General features: G+C 36.7%; 1 protein-coding gene across 1 annotated transcript; it reads left to right on the forward strand.

Annotated features, from left to right (window-relative positions):
• The first annotated feature begins 13,010 nt into the window (after positions 1-13,010).
• On the forward strand, positions 13,011-16,841 carry LOC133877822 (cytokinin riboside 5'-monophosphate phosphoribohydrolase LOG1). Its single transcript, XM_062316246.1, has 7 exons — positions 13,011-13,331; positions 13,936-14,033; positions 14,183-14,213; positions 14,669-14,768; positions 16,066-16,136; positions 16,221-16,364; positions 16,463-16,841. The coding sequence occupies exons 1-7, from the start codon at positions 13,212-13,214 to the stop codon at positions 16,553-16,555; spliced, it is 657 nt and encodes a 218-aa protein (XP_062172230.1). The 5' UTR covers positions 13,011-13,211; the 3' UTR covers positions 16,556-16,841.
• The last annotated feature ends 2,901 nt before the right edge of the window (positions 16,842-19,742 follow it).

The raw sequence follows: 19,742 nt of genomic DNA on the forward strand, positions 1-19,742 counted from the left end.
ATAACATGAAATCAATGTGCAGTGGACAAATATCAATAGCGGAAACACATCTATAAATACATGTCTGTTTACAACAAGAGAGCCATATACAAGTCTATCCGTTTAAGGCTTACATAACATAACTCTAATTACATAACAGTGGATGGCTCTCCAAAATACAAGTGCCACATGGGACACGAGCCATATACAAAACATGCAAAATGCGGACTACCCACGAGTCTGTGACATATTACTGTCGTGAAGTGTTCCAATCACAGTATCCCATATACTAAGCAAAGGGGTCATCATCTACATCAGCGGATCCAACAGCCAAAGAATCAATATCTATATGGTTGTGGGGTTAACCACATTTGCACAGGTGAAAGTACGAGTTCACTACCTCAGCAACAAAATATTAAGGTTTCAATAGTAAAAAACTCACTAAGTTTTAGCAAAGAACTGACTTTTCTTTTAGTCTTACGTTTACAATAGCAGCTACACATTTTATAAACATCTGTTTTGAAAAAATACAACGTAGTTGATAAAGTTAACACCGACATTGAAGAAATACATGAAAGCATACTATGTAGCAGAGAACATATGTAGAAGTTCTAGTCATCCCAACTTGGAACATATGTAGTATACAACTCTCAAACTGATTCCTAAAAGAAACACATGACTTGCTAACGATAAAGCCCTCCATGCCCTATGTCAAGCTCTTACACTGTCTGAATTTGTAAGAATTTCAAACTGTGAAACCACTCTAGAAGCATGGCAAATCTTAGAAACAACATATTGTTGTGCAAATATCTACCTAAATAAATAGGCAAATACTTGTATATTTAAGTCGCAAGTGCACAAGATTAGAAAGATAGTATAGTACGCAAATACGAGATCATTCCCACGACGATTGGTAAATTATGCTTAAAAAGATATTCTTGAAAGAGATATGTTTAATAAAACGGGATAAAAGATTGAATTAAAAATAATAAGAAGAAAAGGTAGGGCTTCAATATCCACCACTAATCATACTCCAATAAGATTTGCAATATGCACAATACTACAATCATAACATCATGCTTAATATTTACCAGCCACAAGGGAAATGGTATCTTCTCCTAAAGCTATTGATTTCCCTAAGCAACGAGTTAGGCATGGTATCTACTTTAACTCTTTTCTTCCTTGAAGGAAGCATGGTATCTACTAAGTTGTTCTTTAAGAAAGCATAAATCTATGGAAATCGGTAAACACACTCAGATTGGAACATGGTATCTATTCCAGTTGTCTTTATGTTGATTAATCCAAGAACCTGTGTCGGGGTTCTTTCGTTACTCTATTATGCCCAGGACTCGGTCATCCAAATTGATATAAGTAACAAATCGATACCACATGCATATAATGGCCAAACATAAACATGCGAGGAATGCAAGAAACTAGAATTAATCAAGTTAAGCATCAATATATAAATTGTAGCAAAGCAAATTGAAAAACTTAAAGAGACACGATTAGGGCTTCAATCGAGCCCTAACTAAAGTATTAGTTACACATAAATTGGATGAAAATCATCCTCATAAGAAAATAATAAAGGAAAAGAAAGAAAATAAAAACTATAAAGAACCTCCTTCTTGATGTAACCTTTGATTCTTCCTCAAAGCTTGTGTGTGTTTTTCTTCAAAGGCTAGAGGCCTATTTATAGGGATTAGAGAAGCTCTAGATGCTCTAGAAATCCTAGAACAATTATAAATAGGTCTTCCAGTCCAAATAGAATAATTACAAGTCTTTTCATTTTCTGAAATTTCCATCCAAGTAGGAAAAAGATTCCAAAATTCGTACAGATTTGCGGTCTTTTATTGCGAGAAAATTTGGGCATGGTAAACATCCGAATTTAGAAAAACCTATTGCTGACGTATTTGTTTCCTTTTGTCTTATATTTCCAACACCACCAATTTTGTCGCAATCTGATACTTGAACCGAAAGTTATGATTAAATTACTGAGACATGCTCATCCTGGGTTCTTTCCAAAAATAACAATTTTTTGCCAACTTTTCTTTCCTTAAATTCAAAATTGATTTGGAGTTTGAATCTATCCAAAAGTGAGTTTTCCGACTTCGTTATAATCTTGGAATTTGATGGATTTACTTCCAAAACCTGTAAAATACAAGAAAACACAAAACATCAAACTATAACAAAACTAAGAGCTTAACATATGTAAATTAAGGGGCTTGAATGTGTAACATTCAGCACTTATCACACCCCCAAACTTACATATTGCTAGTCCCTTAGCAATTCATAATTGAAAATAAAAGGAAAACTAAAACAATAACTACTCTGCCTCCTCTATCGCAGGAAACATGATTGCATTTAGCGTATGCAATAAGCCTTTTAAACCCCTAGGACACCCTAGTGGACGAGTGAAGTCTCGTGAGGGTTTGCCACAAATGATACCCATAAACATTATGCAAAAATTCATGTTTATCCCATAGAGTTAAGTGTCACCAAAATTATGATTCTCATTCATTAACAAGCTTAGAAAGATAAACTCCATCTTTAATATAAAATAGAATTCCAAAGTCTAACCACTTACAAATGACAAGCTGAGGCATCACAAATTCAATTCAGTGTAAGGTGAACTAATACATAATCATGAGGCTTCAAATTAATTCCAATGTGCAATGACTTAATATCTCAAAATTCACTGGGATCCCCATCAAATTGAATAACCAAGGCATAATAGCAAGAGCTTTATTTTCTTCTCTTTTTTCTTTTTTTTCTTTTTTTTTTTTTGGTTAGGCTGTGCATTGCTTAGTTCTCTTAAGCTCTCTAATTGACCCATATAATGAGTGTTAGGCTAATGCTCTCAAACCAGATGGCTTTAAGGCACTAGGTGTGGAAACACTCCTAAGAGCTTACTAACTCGAGTAAAAAAGGCTACAGAACTAAACTAGTCATGACTTTAACCAATCCAAATTTCTCACTTTTTGACGTGAACATTCAATGCTTAATGAGGTAAGAAGTCCAGTTACTCAGTAAAAGCTCCAAAAATGGTTTTTCCTTTTCTTTTTCTTTTTTCTTTTTTTTTTTATCATATATATGCCAAAATATCCATCCAACAAGTCGCCCAGCTTCACCCAAAACATTGAAAAATACACAATCAGGTTCATATATCATACCTCACAAATTATATGCTAATGTGCTTGTGATAGTTTAGATTGAAACAAATGAATCCTTAGATGCCAAAAGTAAGTAGTAGAACTTTAGAATCAATTTCAAATGATCATGTGTTCAACATTCTAAGCTCACCAATGAAATTCAAATCACAATTTTTTAGATCAACCAAAGTCTTAAAAATAACATGAACATGCAATTTCAATTTTTTTTTTAAACAAAAAGTGTGTGTCCCATGCCCCCAAACTTGAATTACACATTGTCCTCAATGTGTAGATAGAATGGAAAGATCATACCAAGGAGATGAGAAAACCGGTTGGACTAGGTATGGCTCGTAGCATACCCTCAAACTTGAATGCAAAAACACTTGTCCCTATAAAACAAAACTAGAAAAACAAAACCAAGGGAAGGAAAACTAAAAAATAAAAAAGAATAGAAACTAAAATTAACCACAATAAAACTAAAATTAACCAAAATAAAATGAACTATAATTAAAAACAAAACTAGAATTCTTTAAAGGATATGGATTTTTAGTGCATGCAGTGGCTTCAGTACCACTAATTTGGGCAAAAATGTGCTTGAGCTCCTAGACTGCTCGAGCACTGTTGGTAGTAGCTTTTGAGTCTAAATTTGAAACTCCAATCTTTTCTTCTCTTGGACCAAAGAGAATGAATTCTACCTACAGAAAGGTAGTGCCTAATGTTCACAGATCGGGGTACATCACTCTGAGAATTCTCAAACAGTTTCTCATCTAGAATACTATGTGGAGAATACTTAGAGAGTTTTTCTGCTTTAATGACCACAGTTTGCTCGTCTAATAGTAGTAACAGACTATTCTCATGGCCTCTTGGTAATTTGGGAATAGGAGTTGATGCTGAAAAAGCCTCAGTGCTCACTTCATTGCCTTTTTCCTGATGTAGATCATGTGTGACCTCAATTTGATCCTCCTTCCCCTCTTCCTTATGATTTTCGACCACTTCTTCACTCCTCAATGTTGTGATAGCTTGCTCATGATAGGAAGAACTCCAAACTTCCATGTAATATCCACTAGGATTAGCCACCAACTGAAATTTGAAGCTCCCTTTCTCTTTTGATGTGGTTGATGATTTGTTCACAATGAGATTCCATTGGGAATTCGCCCCTTTTTCTCTCACTTAACTCTTTGGCCAACTGCCCCACTTGTGTTTCCAATCTTTGAATAGCTTGACTTGTCTAAGCATTGGTTTGTTGTTGCTCAGTCAAAAATTCGAGTAGAGCATCTTCGAGGTCATTCTTCTTTGGCTCTAGATTCAGTTGGACCGCTTGTGGTGGAGCTTGATAGTTATTTCCCTGTTGGAAATTTCTTTGCTGCCCTTGGGGATTTTGCACATTCTGAGTGTTACTCCATGAAAAATTGGGGTGGGTTCGCCACCCTGCATTGTAGGTGTTGGAGTATGGATTGTTCTTTGGAGGGTAATAATTCTGGCCCACATAATTTGCTTAATCCTGATCTGTAAATGAAAACATGGGGCAAGTCTTAGTGGTGTGGTCAAAATGAGAACATATGGCACATACCTCCACTTGAGTAATCTGTTGAATGGGAGAGGTGTTATGAGTTGTCATGACTTTCACTAGCATATCTAGTTTCCTCTCCAAGGTAGCCATTTGAGTTTGAACTCCATTATTGCTATTCACTTTATAGATGCATTTTCTTTTGAGTCCTTGCCTCCCTCGGGATGAGAATTGTTGGGAGTTTTCGCTTAAAGTCTCAAACAGTTCTTTTGTCTCCTCACTATTCTTTTCCATTAGTACACCTCCACAAGCTGAATGTACAAGACTTTTGTTAGAATCTTTTAAACCTTCATAGAAAGCTTGTACCTGATCGTCCTGAGATAGATTGTGATGTGGGCATTTTAGAAGTAGCTTCTTGAAGTGCTCCCACACCTCAAAGAATAGGTCTCCATCTTTTTGTTGGAAGGTTTGAATCTCCCTCCTCAATTGCCTAGTTCGTTAGGCTGGAAAGAACTTTTTCAAGAACTTTGTGGTCAACTCCTCCCAATTGTGAATAGACCCTGCAGCCAAAGAATTCAACCATAACTTACCATTATCTTTCAAGGAAAAAAGGGAAGAGAATTAACCTGATTCCTTCTGCATTTAAGCCATGGATGTTTTGAGTTTTGCAAAGATCAAAGAAGTCCCGAATGTGTAGATATGGATCCTCTGTAGGTGTGCCTCTATAGTGTGGAACCATATTGAGCAACGGAGACAAATCAAAATTGCTTTGCACATTCGGTTGAAAAGCAATGTAAGAGGGCTGATTTGGATTTTGTGGTACGAAGGAACTCTTCATCGGCTTCTGCTCGGGTGGATTCTCTACATGTACTTCTGCCATGTCTTCCTCAACTTTGAATATGTTTTCAAATTCTGAGGTGTCTCTACACTGTCGAATAGTGCATTTGATCTCTGGATTGTATGTAATGATGTCTAAATTCTAAGATCGACGACCCACTACACTTGATCCTAGTTGGGCTCGAGCGTATATGAATTGTCCACTCGATCGTAAGACCAGAAACTCAGAAACAGAAGAGAATTTTTTTATTTTTTTAGATGAACATAAACAGAAATAACTAAAATAAAGGAAAATTTTAAAAACACAATTTAACACAATCCCCAGCAACGGTGCCAAAAACTTGTTGTGCAAATATCTACCTAAATAAATAGGCAAATACTTGTACGTTTTACTCGCAAGCGCACAAGATCAGAAAAAATAGTACACTAGGCAAATACGAGATCATTCCCACGAGGATTGGAAAATTATGCTTAAAAAGATATTCCTAAAAGAGATATGTTTAATAAGACGGGATAAAAGATTGAATTAAAAATAATAAGAAGAAAAGGTAGGGCTTCAATATCCACCACTAATCATACTCAAATAAGATTCGTAATATGCACATTACTATAATCATAACATGATGCTTAATGTTTACCAGCCACAAGGGAATAGTATCTTCTCCTAAAGCTATTGATTTCCCTAAGCAACGAGTTAGGCATGGTATCTACTCTAACTCTTTTCTTCCTTGAAGGATTTAGCATGGTATCTACTAAGTTGTTCTTCGAGAAAGCATAAATCTATAGAAATCGGTAAACACACTCAGATTGGAACATGGTATCTATTCCAATTGTCTTTATGTTGATTAGTCCAAGAACCTGTGTCGAGGTTCTTTCGTTACTCTATTATGCCCAAGACTCGGTCATCCAAACTAATATAAATAACAAATCCATACCACATACATATGATGGCCAAACATAAACATGCGAGGAATTCAAGAAACTAGAATTAATCAAGTTAAGCATCAATATATAAATTGTAGCAAAGCAAATTGAAAAACTTAAAGAGACATGATTAGGGCTTCAATCGAGCCCTAACTAAAGTATTAGTTACACATAAATTGGATGGAAATCATCCTCATAAGAAAATAATAAAGGAAAAGAAAGAAAATAAAAGCTATAAAGAACCTCCTTCTTGATGTAGCCTTTGATTCTTCCTCAAAGCTTGTGTGTGTTTTTCTTCAAAGGCTAGAGGCCTATTTATAGGGATTAGAGAAGCTCTAGATGCTCTAGAAATCCTAGAACAATTATAAATAGGTCTTCTAGCCCAAATAGAATAATTACAAGTCTTTTCGTTTTCTGAAACTTCCATCCAAGTAGGAAAAGGATTCCAAAATTCGTACAAATTTGCGGTCTTTTATTGCGGGGAAATTTTGGCATGATAAACATCTGAATTTAGAAAAACCTATTTCTGACATATTTGTTTCATTTTGTCTTAGCTTTCAACACTACCAATTTAGTTGCAATCAGATACTTTAGCCGAAAGTTATGATTAAATTACTGAGACATGCTCATTTTGGATTCTTTCCAAAAATAACGATTTTTTGCCAACTTCTCTTTCCTTAAATTCAAAATTGATTTGGAGTTTGAATCTATCCAAAAGTGAGTTTTCTGACTTCGTTATAATCTTGGAATTTAATGGATTTACTTCCAAAACCTGTAAAATATGAGAAAACACAAAAACAACACAAAACATCAAACTATAACAAAACTAAGAGCTTAACATATGTAAATTAAGGGGCTTGAATGTATAGCATTCAGCACTTATCACGTAGGAGGGCACAAAACTTGTTAAATCTGCCAAGCTCCAAATGATGATTTCGAGATTTGATGAAATTAAGATGCTTGAAGAAGAGACATTCGGGGAGTTTTACACTAAAATGAGCGACCTAAGAAGCTCGATGGTGAGTCTCAGGAAGTTAGTCTCGAATGAAAAACTCTTCCAAAAAATTCTAAGATCTTTGCCTGAGCGTTTCAGAATAAAGGTGACTACCATTGAAGAAAGCAAAGATCTAAAAGAGATGAAGATTGAAGAGTTGGTGGGATCTCTTCAAACCTATGAGTATTCTCTGCCTCCAGTCAATAAGGCAAAGACTATTGCCCTCAAGGCATCTAAGAAGAAGGTGAGAGTCTCGTCTGAGAAAGACACTGATAATGAAAAAGATGCAGTGGTAATGCTGGCCAAGAACTTTGAGAGACTAATGAATAATGACAAATTCAAAAAGTTCATCGAAAGACTGAAGAAGGCCCTTAGAGAATCTTAGCCTTAAGAAGCTGAGAAGAAGGACCCGAGAGGTCCCAGATGTTTTGAATGCTCAGGCTAGGGGCATATTCGGGATGAATGTGGGAATCTCAAGCAGGGAAAAAGGAAAGCCAACAATGCAACTCTCAATAATGAGTCAGAAGAAGACGAAACTCCTGCTCAAGATCAAAAAATTTTGGCCTTTGTGGCTCCACATGAAGATCAGGAGGATTCTCAATCCTACTACTCTGAGCACAGTGATGAAGACAGGGATGAACTCAAAGAGGCCTATAAAGTCCTCTATGTAGAGTTCTTGAAGTTAAGGGAGACTAGCAAGCAGCAAATCCATAAGCTGAACAATTTGAAGATTGAGAAGAGTTCCTTGCTACTCAAGATTTAGGGTCTAGAGGAGAAGCTATTGGAGACACAACTACAGTTGGAGAGGGTCACTGATGAGAAGCTTACCCACATGCTATTTATCTAGAAGAGCCCAAATGATAAAACCGAACTTGGGTATGTAGCTTCTTCCTTTGATATCCCCTCTACTTCTAAGACTGTATTTGTCAACCCTAGAGTTCCCGAGCCTCCATCCCTCTGTCCAGATAAAGGAAAGGAAGTAATTGGTTGGGATGTTCCAGCTAGTGCAAAGGCCACTCAGAAGCCTCCTACCATTAGAAGGCCTCCTATATGCCCCCACTGTGGTTTAATTGGTCATATCTGACCCCATTGCTCATTTCTTAAAGCTCAGAGATTGAAGGTCAAGAAGGGGTTGCCAAGATAAGCTACATTCGGCACTAGACCTCTGGCCCAGCATCAGGCTTCATGGCATCAAGCCCCACGGCATCAGGCTCCTCAGAATCAGTAGTAACAGCAGCGATTTGTTCCTACCAATCAGAATAGCAAACCTAAGACAAACCAATCAAGGCACTAACATGAAGAAGCCAAGACAACCCAAGCAAACCAATGAATAGCAAACCCACGACAACCCAAGACAAACCAATCAAGGCAAAAGCATGAGAGTGATCAATTCTATTGGGAGCTGCCTATGTTGATGCAGAGCATGATAAGATGGATGGACCACTAGATGAAGGCCTGTTAACAACCACCACCGGGAACGCAAGTATGAGTCAGAAAGGATGAAACCATTCACCCCTTAAGGGGGAGTGAACTCACCTAGATGGTGAGGGTACAAATGCCTAGAGTTTGGTTCCTAATCCTAGAACATCAGGTTTGATTGCATTGCTTTGTTTTCTCCATTACATATTTTGTTTGCCTTGCAATCTGGGAACCATTATTGTTTTATCCCCAATGTTTTCTCATGTTATCTTAGGAAACTTCTGCATGTACTATTTGGGGATAACAGAAAAAGCATGTCGGGCGGCTGCTTTTCTGTCCTGGTATTTCTGAACATCTCTCCTTGAGGACAGGTTTGACCTTGCTACACATGCTAGGTTTAGTCTTGTTTCTTTACAGTTGAAGCATGTTTTTACTGTTTTTATTGTTTTTCATTAAAAAAAAAAAAAAAAAAAATTAGTGGGAAGATGCAGAATTTATTTTTTCTTTTGATAGCTTTTCAAATATTGCATGTGTTTTTTCTTGATATCTCAGTTCATTGTGCATTGATTAACTATGCTTATTTATGATTGAGAGTTTATGCCTGATATCTGATAAGTTTTCCTGTGCATCTTAATGCTATATAGTTACTTTTTTCATGCAATGAAAAACTATCCACTTTTTCAAAGCTCTCATATGGTACATTTTTTTCTCCCTGATTTTTAGCTTCTGAAAATTTTTATGAGAGAGATTTTTTTTGCTAAGATGGTCAAATTGACCAACTCGCTAGTTGAACCTAGAACCTATAAATTCTGGCATTCTTTCTAGGTTGCAGTGATAAAAAGCATTTAAATTTTAGTTATTTGGATAATAAAAAGATCCACTGCTTATTGTGCTATAAATCTGTTCTTAAACTTGTCCTTACAGAAATAGTCAGTAATCAAATCATTGTAGAAATAGACAATCACTAAAAAACTAAGTAAAAGAAATGTGTCGCAGCTTAGGAGGAGTGTATCAGATGAGGGTGGCTAGGCCCTAGTAAAATAAGGTTTGACTTTTGACTGATCTATCATTGATTTTCTCTCTTGTTTAGAAAATTCAGTTGCTTTAAATCATATCAGTGAACTTCATACCTTATTGAAAAAGCTTTCACACACACATGCATTGCATGAGTTGAGTAATCTATTTAAAATTTCTATCTGCGGGGAAATTTGTGCTCATTGAATTCTTAACTCTAAATTATATCTTTACATATTTTTGAAATGTTCTTTGACTACTTTATGAGTTGATTATACATGCATGGTCTGAAGCCAACTTTAGGGAACAATATTTTTCTACAAATTTTCCTCTAGTTTCAAATTTTCAATGTGAAGCGTCTGGACGAACTACTCTTAGGTCAAGACGAGTGTGGGTCAGTCGTTTGGACGGGTAAGTTATGCGTCCGGACAGATACCCTACAGGTTTAAGTCCGCATCCCTTCTCTCGTGTGCCTCACAGCCAACTTTTTCCTCTTTTCTCTTGCAATTTTTCATGGTTTAGTGAGTTTTTCTTGTGTCTTCTCCCGAGTTCTTGTCCACGTTTGTCTTTTTCTGCCTTTTATCTCCATTCCAAGTATTTTGCTCTTTCTTTTGTAGTCTTTTCTCTTTCTTTTTTTTTCTTTTTTTTTTTTTTAGAAAAGACGAGATCACATGTCCAATAGGGATCCCGGCCTAAATTTATTAGATAAAAGCCTCACTTTTGGCGGAGGAATACCATGATAACATCCAAAATTCACAGGATTTACAAAGAACCACCATCCCATGATAGACAGACCACAACTTACTTCATTCTTAAGCAAGGTAAACCACAGTTATCTACCCGTAATATCCCTTTGAGTTCCTTAGAAATATTATTCGAATTATATTCATACGTAATCCCCGCACTATCACGTTTACTGAGCCAGTCCGCAGCTTGGTTACCCTCTCTAAAAACACGGTTAAACCGAGTATTCAAGCCACTGATGAGAAGGAAAATTTCCTCCCAAAAATCCTCCAAGTACCAAACCCGACAACTACCTTTCTCGAACCAAGTCACAATCAGGGATGAGTCAAGTTCAACAACAATATTACGTAAACCCATCGCCTTGCATTTTCGCAAACCAATTAGAACCCCCAATAATTCAGCTTTATTATTAGAACCAATACCAAAATACTCTGAAAATGCAACGATCAGATTACCTTTATGGTCTCTAATCATCCCCCCCGCACCTGATTCCCCCGGATTCACCAAACTACTACCATCCGTATTTAATTTGAATCAACCCAGCTCTGGCTTCTTCCAAGATACTGCAACGAAGTTGCTTTTCGAAAAAGAAACAGCCGGCAAATTTAATTCTTTAAGAATTGCTTGATCACGATGATGCAAATTACTGGTAAGTTTATTTTAATTGTTAGAATATTAGGATTATTTTTGGAATATTTTGTTGAGATAAATATTGCATGGATTTGCTTATATTTTCTGTTGCGGGGATTGGTTTAATTTTATTCAAGTTGTTGGACTGCTATTTTTCATGTGTAAATTCTATTTTGGGCATCCATTTTATTGCCGTTATAATGCTGAAATTTTTTTTGGGACTAATATAATCTCACTGGTATTTTTTCGCAACTATTTGGGTTAATCTTTATTGCAGAACTATGTCTGCTAGCAGCTCCCAGCGCAAAGTGCGATAGAGGATAGAGGAAGGACAGACTGCCACTACAGCTAAAGTGGCAAACAAGCAAGCACTTGCAAAGAGTAACATCCTCAGAGCTGATATTATAAGGCCTCCACTGGATTTCATTGCCGAGATTATCGAGGCAAATCACTAGGGATACTTGTAAACCTGTGCATGTCATGTGTATCCCAGGCTTAAACGAGAGTTTTACGGGTGTCTAGAGGTCGTTCAGGATGATGACCGTGGGATCATACTTCAGACCACTGTTCAGGGGCAGACTATTCAAATTGATCCTCAGGCCATCAGTACCATCCTTGGTGTTCCAATACAACCTCTTCTAGCCAATCCATTCTCAGAGGTCATTGAGCCTCCTAGCATAGAGCAGCTCCGAGATTTCTTTGATGCTCATCCACAGGGTGACAAGCGTGCTCATGCTCACATCAAGATTGGTTCCTTATCTCCCCCGCACCAACTACTTGCGAAGATTATTTTGCACAACCTATGGCTCATAGCTCGTAGGAGTGAGCTCATTATAAAAATAAATAAATAAAAAACCACCTCTGGTTTTAATGATAACGGAAATTTTAATTTGGTGAATGAAATGCGTCCTCATATAATTCTTCATGCAATTTTAGCCTACAGAAAGAAAATCAAGTCAATATCAAAATGAAAAAAGAATAAAAAAGGAAATGAAAAAAAAAATTATTAGTTAATGCCAAAAATCCAAGTATTTTATTTAATTTGTAGACCATTTTCTTTTTCAAATTTATACGAGGTGTACAAACAGTTATAACCGATAGTTATTGGCTAAAATTGCTAACCGCTTAACGGTTATTTATTTTACCAACCGCAACCGCAAGCGGAGACGGTTATTTTTATAACCGGTGATTAACGGTTATTGTCTTAATAACCGGCGGTTTTAAAACCGCTTTTCGATTCTGGTTTTGTGCCGATTTTGGGTCGAGTTTGGACCAGTTTTATTTTGGTTTTGGGTCAATTTTATACCAGTTTTGGGCCTTTTTTTGTGCAGATTTTTATTTTTTCAAAAAAAAAAAAAATAATTTTTGGAGTTTTTGCCTTTTAGGACAAAATTAACAAATCTAAATACAAATCCAAAATATTTATTAAAAAAAATACAAATCCAAAACACAAACAAATAACCACATAATCCAAAACCAAACAAATTCAAATAACCAAACCTCTTCCTTCATCTCCCTTATATCGGCTTTCCATAATATATCCTCATCAGTTTTTCAAACTCTATAACTGCTAACTACATCCGCTTAGGCGGTTAGTGATTTTAAAGCAGTTATAACCTATTCGTTTCTACACCCCTATTTATACCCTATCTCCTCAATGGTTAGTTTTGTGTTCGGGGTAAAACTGTAAGTATCATTAAATGGTTAATTTGTAAGAGAAATGGCTAAAATATCTTTGTCCCTTTGATACTTCGGTGGTCTCCGTAACTCAGATTTCTCTTGCACCGAAAGAAAAAAGGAAAAAATATTAAATGTCATATGTCCGTGAAGTTATGGACTACCAGGTCATGGATTTGCGCGTGCTAACGTGCGCCGGTGCTACCGTTTATATATCACGCACTCACACACATTCAGTCACGAAGTACTTCCAAATTGTCAAACAGAGGGGCGTTGAAGGCAGGGAAAATTTGCATAGTTCTCTCTGAGAGAGAGAGAGTGAGAGAGAGCCAGAGAGATGGAGAGGGAGAATGAAACGAAGCAATCAAAGTTCAAGAGGATTTGTGTGTTCTGTGGGAGTAGCCCAGGAAAGAAGAGCAGTTATAGGGATGCTGCTATTGAGCTTGGCAGGGAATTGGTAATGTCTCTCTGGAATGGCTATCTTTTTGTTCTATTTGGCCCTTTTTCCCCCTCTTCTTTTCAAGTTTCAACTCGGCTCTCTAAGAAAAGTTGTTTACTGTCATGAAGTTTTCAGGGATCAGGTCAACAGCTGCTCAAAAAAAATTATCCATCACAACTGCAGTTTTCATAGAATATCTGAAAATGGGCTCGATGGATTTCTTGAATTTAAACACGATTTTCATTTTTTTGGCAAAATGATTTTTCATGAAAATTAGTTGAGTGTTGGTGGAGCTTTGTTCTTCTATATGGGATGGTCTCTTGAAAATATTATAATTTACCATGTTCAACTTGAATCCTCTGTTTCGTGTCTCTTGCTCTTCTAAAACCTCAGTCTCTCTTTATTATCGGCTACTGTGTTGTGGTAGGCTTTAAATATAAGAAGATTTTCTCCTTTGTTGGAGTAATTTAATATATTTTGATGGGTCTCTCTCTCTTTGTCGCTCTCCTTGACTTGGTTTCTTCATAAAAGGGGCTTGGAAGTTTTTACCCAAGTTTATCTTTTTCGTGCCATTTTTGAATACAGTCACTCATTGGGTATTGTAATGTCTGGTTTGTGACAGGTTTCAAGTAATATTGACCTGGTTTACGGAGGAGGGAGTGTTGGTTTGATGGGTTTGATTTCTCAAGCTGTCCATAATGGTGGTCGCCACGTCATTGGGTGAGAGCATCTTCCTCTTTCTTTGCGTAGTAATTGAAAAATGGGTCAATTTATAATCAGACTTTCTGTTTTTGTTTTTTGGGTTTTGTTGATATTGTACAAGGTAATTCATATCGACTAATATTTTTTTGTCATGTTATTGTCTACAGAGTTATTCCCAAGACACTCATGCCTAGAGAGGTATATTTGCAACTAATATAATTGCTTTAAAGCATTTTATCGTGACAAAAGAAAAATTGAAAATGACCGAACAGCCACACACACACACAGAGAGAGAGAGAGAGCATATTATCCTTCTCTGTTAGATGCCCGCTTTTTTATTTTCATTTTGTGTTGGCTACATTGACATGGATTTCACAAATTGTGTCTTTTGGGGATCCATCTAGGTTCAAAGTGGGACTATTGATTGGTCGTGACATTTTCTTGCCTTTCCGAAATTATGATCTTTCACCGTCACTGACCATCACAATTTTGATAACACCTACATGTTATGTTGGATTTCTTTAGTAGACCAAGAAATTATAAATATGTTTTCCTCGTGTTTTTTTTTATTGTCTGCCTAGAAATTGACGAGTTATATGATCTTCACTGTTACTGACCATCAGAGTTTGTTTTCTTTTGAATTGAGTTTGCAGATTACCGGAGAGCCAGTGGGAGAAGTGAAGGCTGTGGCAGACATGCACCAAAGGAAGGCCGAGATGGCCAGGCAGTCTGATGCTTTTATTGCCTTACCCGGTTTTTTTCTAAAACGATTCTTATTCTTATGAATATTCTCTTCTAATTACTAATTGACCCACCCCATAACAAAATCAGCGGCCCAATTAGAAAATTAAAGAAAAAGAAAATACTAATTATGCCTGTTAAAGGGAAATAAATTAGCACAATTCCTTTCCTTGAGAGAAACTATTCAAGGAGAGTAAACAGCTAGTTCTATTTCCAAAGTCAACCAAAAGTTTTTAGATCCTGCTTTTATATGATAATAAAAAGTTATACACACAAAGGTAGTAGATCGAATAGACTTTGGAAAAGTTTTTCTGTCCTCACAAAATTTCTTGAGATAATAGTACCAAAGATTTTTAGATGAGTAAGGCTATAAGAAAGAACTCTTGTTTTCTTTGTGTCTTTCCAAATATTATATGGCTTTTAAAATCTCGGTCAGATATTGTTAAAATTTTGTTAAGAGAGCTTCCATGTTGCATTTGCTTTCTGTGGACTGTGCAGTTGTTCCAACAACTCTTCCAGCTAAGTAGAGAGATTAGGTGGAAAAACTTGGTCAGGAGAGATTAGGTGAAAAAAAGAAAAATTACTTCAAAGAAGAAAAAACTTCATGATTCGCAACAGTTAGCTAGTTTCTTTCAGGGAACTGATATGTTGTTATTTGTAAACTGTGAGTCTATAAAATAATACAACTATACTAATAAGGATTAATAGATTTCATTTGCATTTCTAATAAATTATAATTAGGGAGTAACCCTTCAAAGCCCCTACTTCCCCTCTCTATACTATCTTAGCCTCTATTACAGCAAACCATCCCTTTCCCCCTCTATATGCCTTACTGTACACCATTCATTCAACAAATTAATTAAGCAAAGAGAGAAGATAACTATCAGCTCTTCGAGATTTCTACCAAATACTCCTCTCGCCGGCTTTAATCAGCTTTTAGAACCGGGTTGGGCTTTTGTCTTCAACTCTAGGCCTGAGTAGTAGGCTCCACCCATTCTATCTCTTCAAGTAATTTTTTCATTTTCAAAGAAAAGCCGGTGGGTGGGAGGGAAAAGTTTGACTGGGCTGTTCACCAGAATGGGTTGGGCTCAAGTGGGCCGCAGCCCAGACTTTAATCCTCTTCTTCTATATTTAGTGAAAAATGAAAATTATTTTTATTTTTCCAAGATAAGGAAATCATATGATTGGACCCCGAGAAAGAGAAAAATCTGATTTTATCCGTATATGCCATGGTTGATGATTCCATGAATGAAACATGTCATCATCATCCTTGTTCAATGACAAATTGTATGCCTCTTTCTCTATGAAGGCGGTTACGGGACTCTTGAAGAGCTTCTTGAAGTCATAACCTGGGCCCAACTTGGCATTCATGATAAACCGGTAAATAATTAATTAATCCTAATTAAGTAGTTGATTACTCCACATAATTATAATAAAAATAGTATTGAACAATCATTCTTGTAGGTGGGGTTGCTGAATGTGGATGGATACTACAACTCCTTGTTGTCATTCATCGACAAAGCTGTAGAGGAAGACTTCATTAGCCCAAGTGCGCGCCATATAATTGTATCTGCCCCTACTCCAAAGGAGCTTGTTAAGAAGTTGGAGGTAGAATTGATAACTTTTATTAATTACTTTCTTATTTTCTAACATTTAGTTGCAATTAATGATCCACCAAATTTAGAATTTGCATTACTCTGTTTCAGGAGTATTTTCCGCGCCATGAAGGAGTTGCTTCAAAGCTAAACTGGGAGATTGAACAGTTGGGCTGTACTCCAAAATGTGACATCTCAAGGTGAATGGATATGATTCAAGGAGGCTTTGGTGAAGAAAGGGACTAATTTTAGAGGACCACAAATTTCCTTGAGGGGATTCCCTTTTTTCTTTTTTTCCTTGGGGTAAAACTACAAGAATTTACCTCAAAATATGTAGCTAGAGACTATTGTCTGCAATGGGAATGGAGTATTTTGATGCTCCATTTGGTTGCCAGAAGCAGGTAATAGAGAAGAAAATTTAGCGTTACATCAATATGTACGTGTTGGAATCTTTTTGCGAATTCTAATTTGTCTCTCCATATTTTCTGAATTTTCTTTTCATATCCTCCCTTATACTTGTAGTGACACATGCAGCACAAGTCCAAACTCTATAAAAAGGCGTTGAATATAGGATAAATTACACTTTATCCACCGCAAACTTCCACTCCATTTGCATTTATACCTCTAACTGTGATTCACTGCAACATGGACCTACCAGCTACAAATTTTTTCATGTTGAAAAACTAACATGCATCACATGCAAGTTTTATGCGGCGGAAAACACTAGGATCATGCCTCAGTTTTGCACAAGTCATAACTATTAAAAGTTAATTGTTTATTCAACTAAACATGAAGAGAAAGACATACTTTTGATGCTTAAACAACATGGTAAATTGATCTGTTCTCATAGAACTTTTAAGATCTTCTCCTCAATGACTACTATTCAATGAACTTTTGATCCTTAAACAACATGGTAAATTGATTTGGTTTTCGTGCAGGCCTAGAGATGGAGTGAAAAAACTGTTTTCTCTCTTTCAAAACCCTTAGCCGCACACTCCTAAAAATAAATAAATAATATAATACAATATTAAAAAAAAAAAAAAAAAAAAAAAAAAAAAAAAAAAACCTATCTCGTCAGCCACGGTAATGGGGCATTTAACTAGCTTAAAGAGGGACTAAGAGAAAAATAAAACCTAATTTCAGTGAGCTTCGGACTCTTGTTATTCATAATTAACCCAAAGTTATCACTAAATAAATTTTATTCCACTATAAAAATATAATTACACTGTAAGATTTATTTAATTATATAAGAGTTTCTTCACTACTAAATATTGCATTTGACCACTTCATGAAATATCTGTAAACAAAAAAATCAATTTAAATTATTGTTACTTTCTTTCTTTTTTTTTGGATACATCAGAAACAATTACAAAACACAAATATAGTAGGGCATGAGCAACCCAAAATATAAACTATGAAGGAAAGTACGTGGTGGCAATGCTTCTGAAGATGCGGGCTTATTGGCTCGAGGCACTGATGCCACAAAGTCAGGGTCACCATTGAAGGTGATTTCAAAAGTGTATTGAGTCACAAGGACCCAAACACTCAAACAGGGGTAAACAGGGGGAGAGGGGTACAACAAAAAAGCCCAAAAAAACAAACAAATAAACACAAACACAAAACACAGCAGCAGCAAAGATGGCGAAGCTGGCGGTGTGGGAGCCATCCCAGGAGGCGCGTGATAACCACACGCCACCTAGGGAAGGCCTCTTAGCAATGGGAAGCGGTGGAATCGGCCGGAACCACCGGGGGTTGGTGCGGAAAGCGAAGGAGGGTGCTGTTGGAGGCTCCACACGCCGATTGAGTCCATGAGCGTGCTGGCGCATGGGAAGCACGCGCCATCTTCCAGGCGACGGAGGAGAAGGGGAAGACCACCGGCGAACTCCAGAAACTCCGACGAACCCATTGCTAAGGAGCATGCCTTGAGAGAGAGGATGGAGGTGAGTTGATCTAAAATCCAAAAATCGATTCCAAACTCCAAACCTTAAGAACCCAGAAACATGGTGGATGAAGAGGAGTAGAGCCAAAAGTGACTGCTGGTTGGAGGAAAGCAAGACGAAAGCTGGAAAAGAGTAAGATAAATCTGGTGCAAGGCTGGCTCTATGGAGGAGGAACTGGAGCAAAGCCGGCTTGGTGGTTTGAGAGAAAACTCTCAAACTTATTTGGGTATGGGTATGGGTTGTGGGGTTGTTGGGTGGTTGTTGGGAAGGGGAGAGGATGGCAGAAAACGATAGAGAGGGTCCCATGGAGGGAGCACCAGTAGCGAACGATAAGCGAACATTCTAGAGAAAAGTTGTAGCGTCTCTCACTAGAAGTCGATGGCTTCTAGAAGAAGATCAGATTTTATTAATTAATGGACTTATTTGCTTAAATTATTGTTACTTTATTTCTATTGAATTGTGGCTTTAATTACAGCACATAAAGGGCCCAGCATTACTTTGTCCTTCTCCAACAAGGAAATGAGTCCTTTTTGGCCGACTTATTTGTTCCACTTTGATCGACTTAGGTCTCTATAAAAGTTTTTCTATTCACCCGTTTTCTATGTGTGCAACAGAGAGAGAAGTGCCGCACAGAGAAATTATTGAGGGAACCTTGTAATAGCGCCCCCCGCCCCCTTTCCTTTTTTTTTTTCCTTTTTTTTTTTTTTTGTTTTGAAGGAGCTAAAAAAAAAAAAAACAAAGAAAAGAAAAACAGTGCGATAGTGAGAGAGAAAAAAGAGACAAACAAGGCTTCCATTTTTCTAAGAAAGTTTGTATTTTTGTTTTGTAACTCCTTTATAAAAGAATCTCTTTTGTGTGATAAAGAAATTTTGAGTGTATTGAAGCTTTGGGTTTTGAGTGGTTTTATCTTATGTGGACGTACCTCAAATTCAGGAAACCGTGTAAATTCTAGTATTCCTGTGTGTGATTGTTTTGTCTTATTTATCAAAACTATTAGTTCTAAGCATAACACGAGAAATAAAAGCATCTTGATACCATCTATAATCAGACATAGTAGGGCATCTAAGATTATTCAAATAATCAAAAATACAAGAAGTAATATTGGACGGCGTCCCAACAAAATGTTTAACGATGGTGTATATCAAAGTATTGACACCATCAGGCAATTGCTTGCCATCATTAAGGACAGGAGTCCCATCATCATTGGTCTTAATAGCGGTTTTAATCCAGGTTTTAGCATCTTAGGAAAAATGCTTGTCCCACCAAGCATTGAGGGTGCTGGAAAAACCAGTGGTTAATAATTCAACAATATCATAATCAAAAATGTCATGGTTAGTCATATAAGCATTAGCAACCATAAACATATGATCCATCTTATTAAGGATTTCCTGTTCAGACAAACCATCAATATTCCACTCATATAATTTATCAGCAGAAACAGAAAACTGGTT

Source organism: Alnus glutinosa, chromosome 9 (assembly GCF_958979055.1).
Source record: "Alnus glutinosa chromosome 9, dhAlnGlut1.1, whole genome shotgun sequence".
Lineage (NCBI taxonomy): Eukaryota > Viridiplantae > Streptophyta > Magnoliopsida > Fagales > Betulaceae > Alnus > Alnus glutinosa.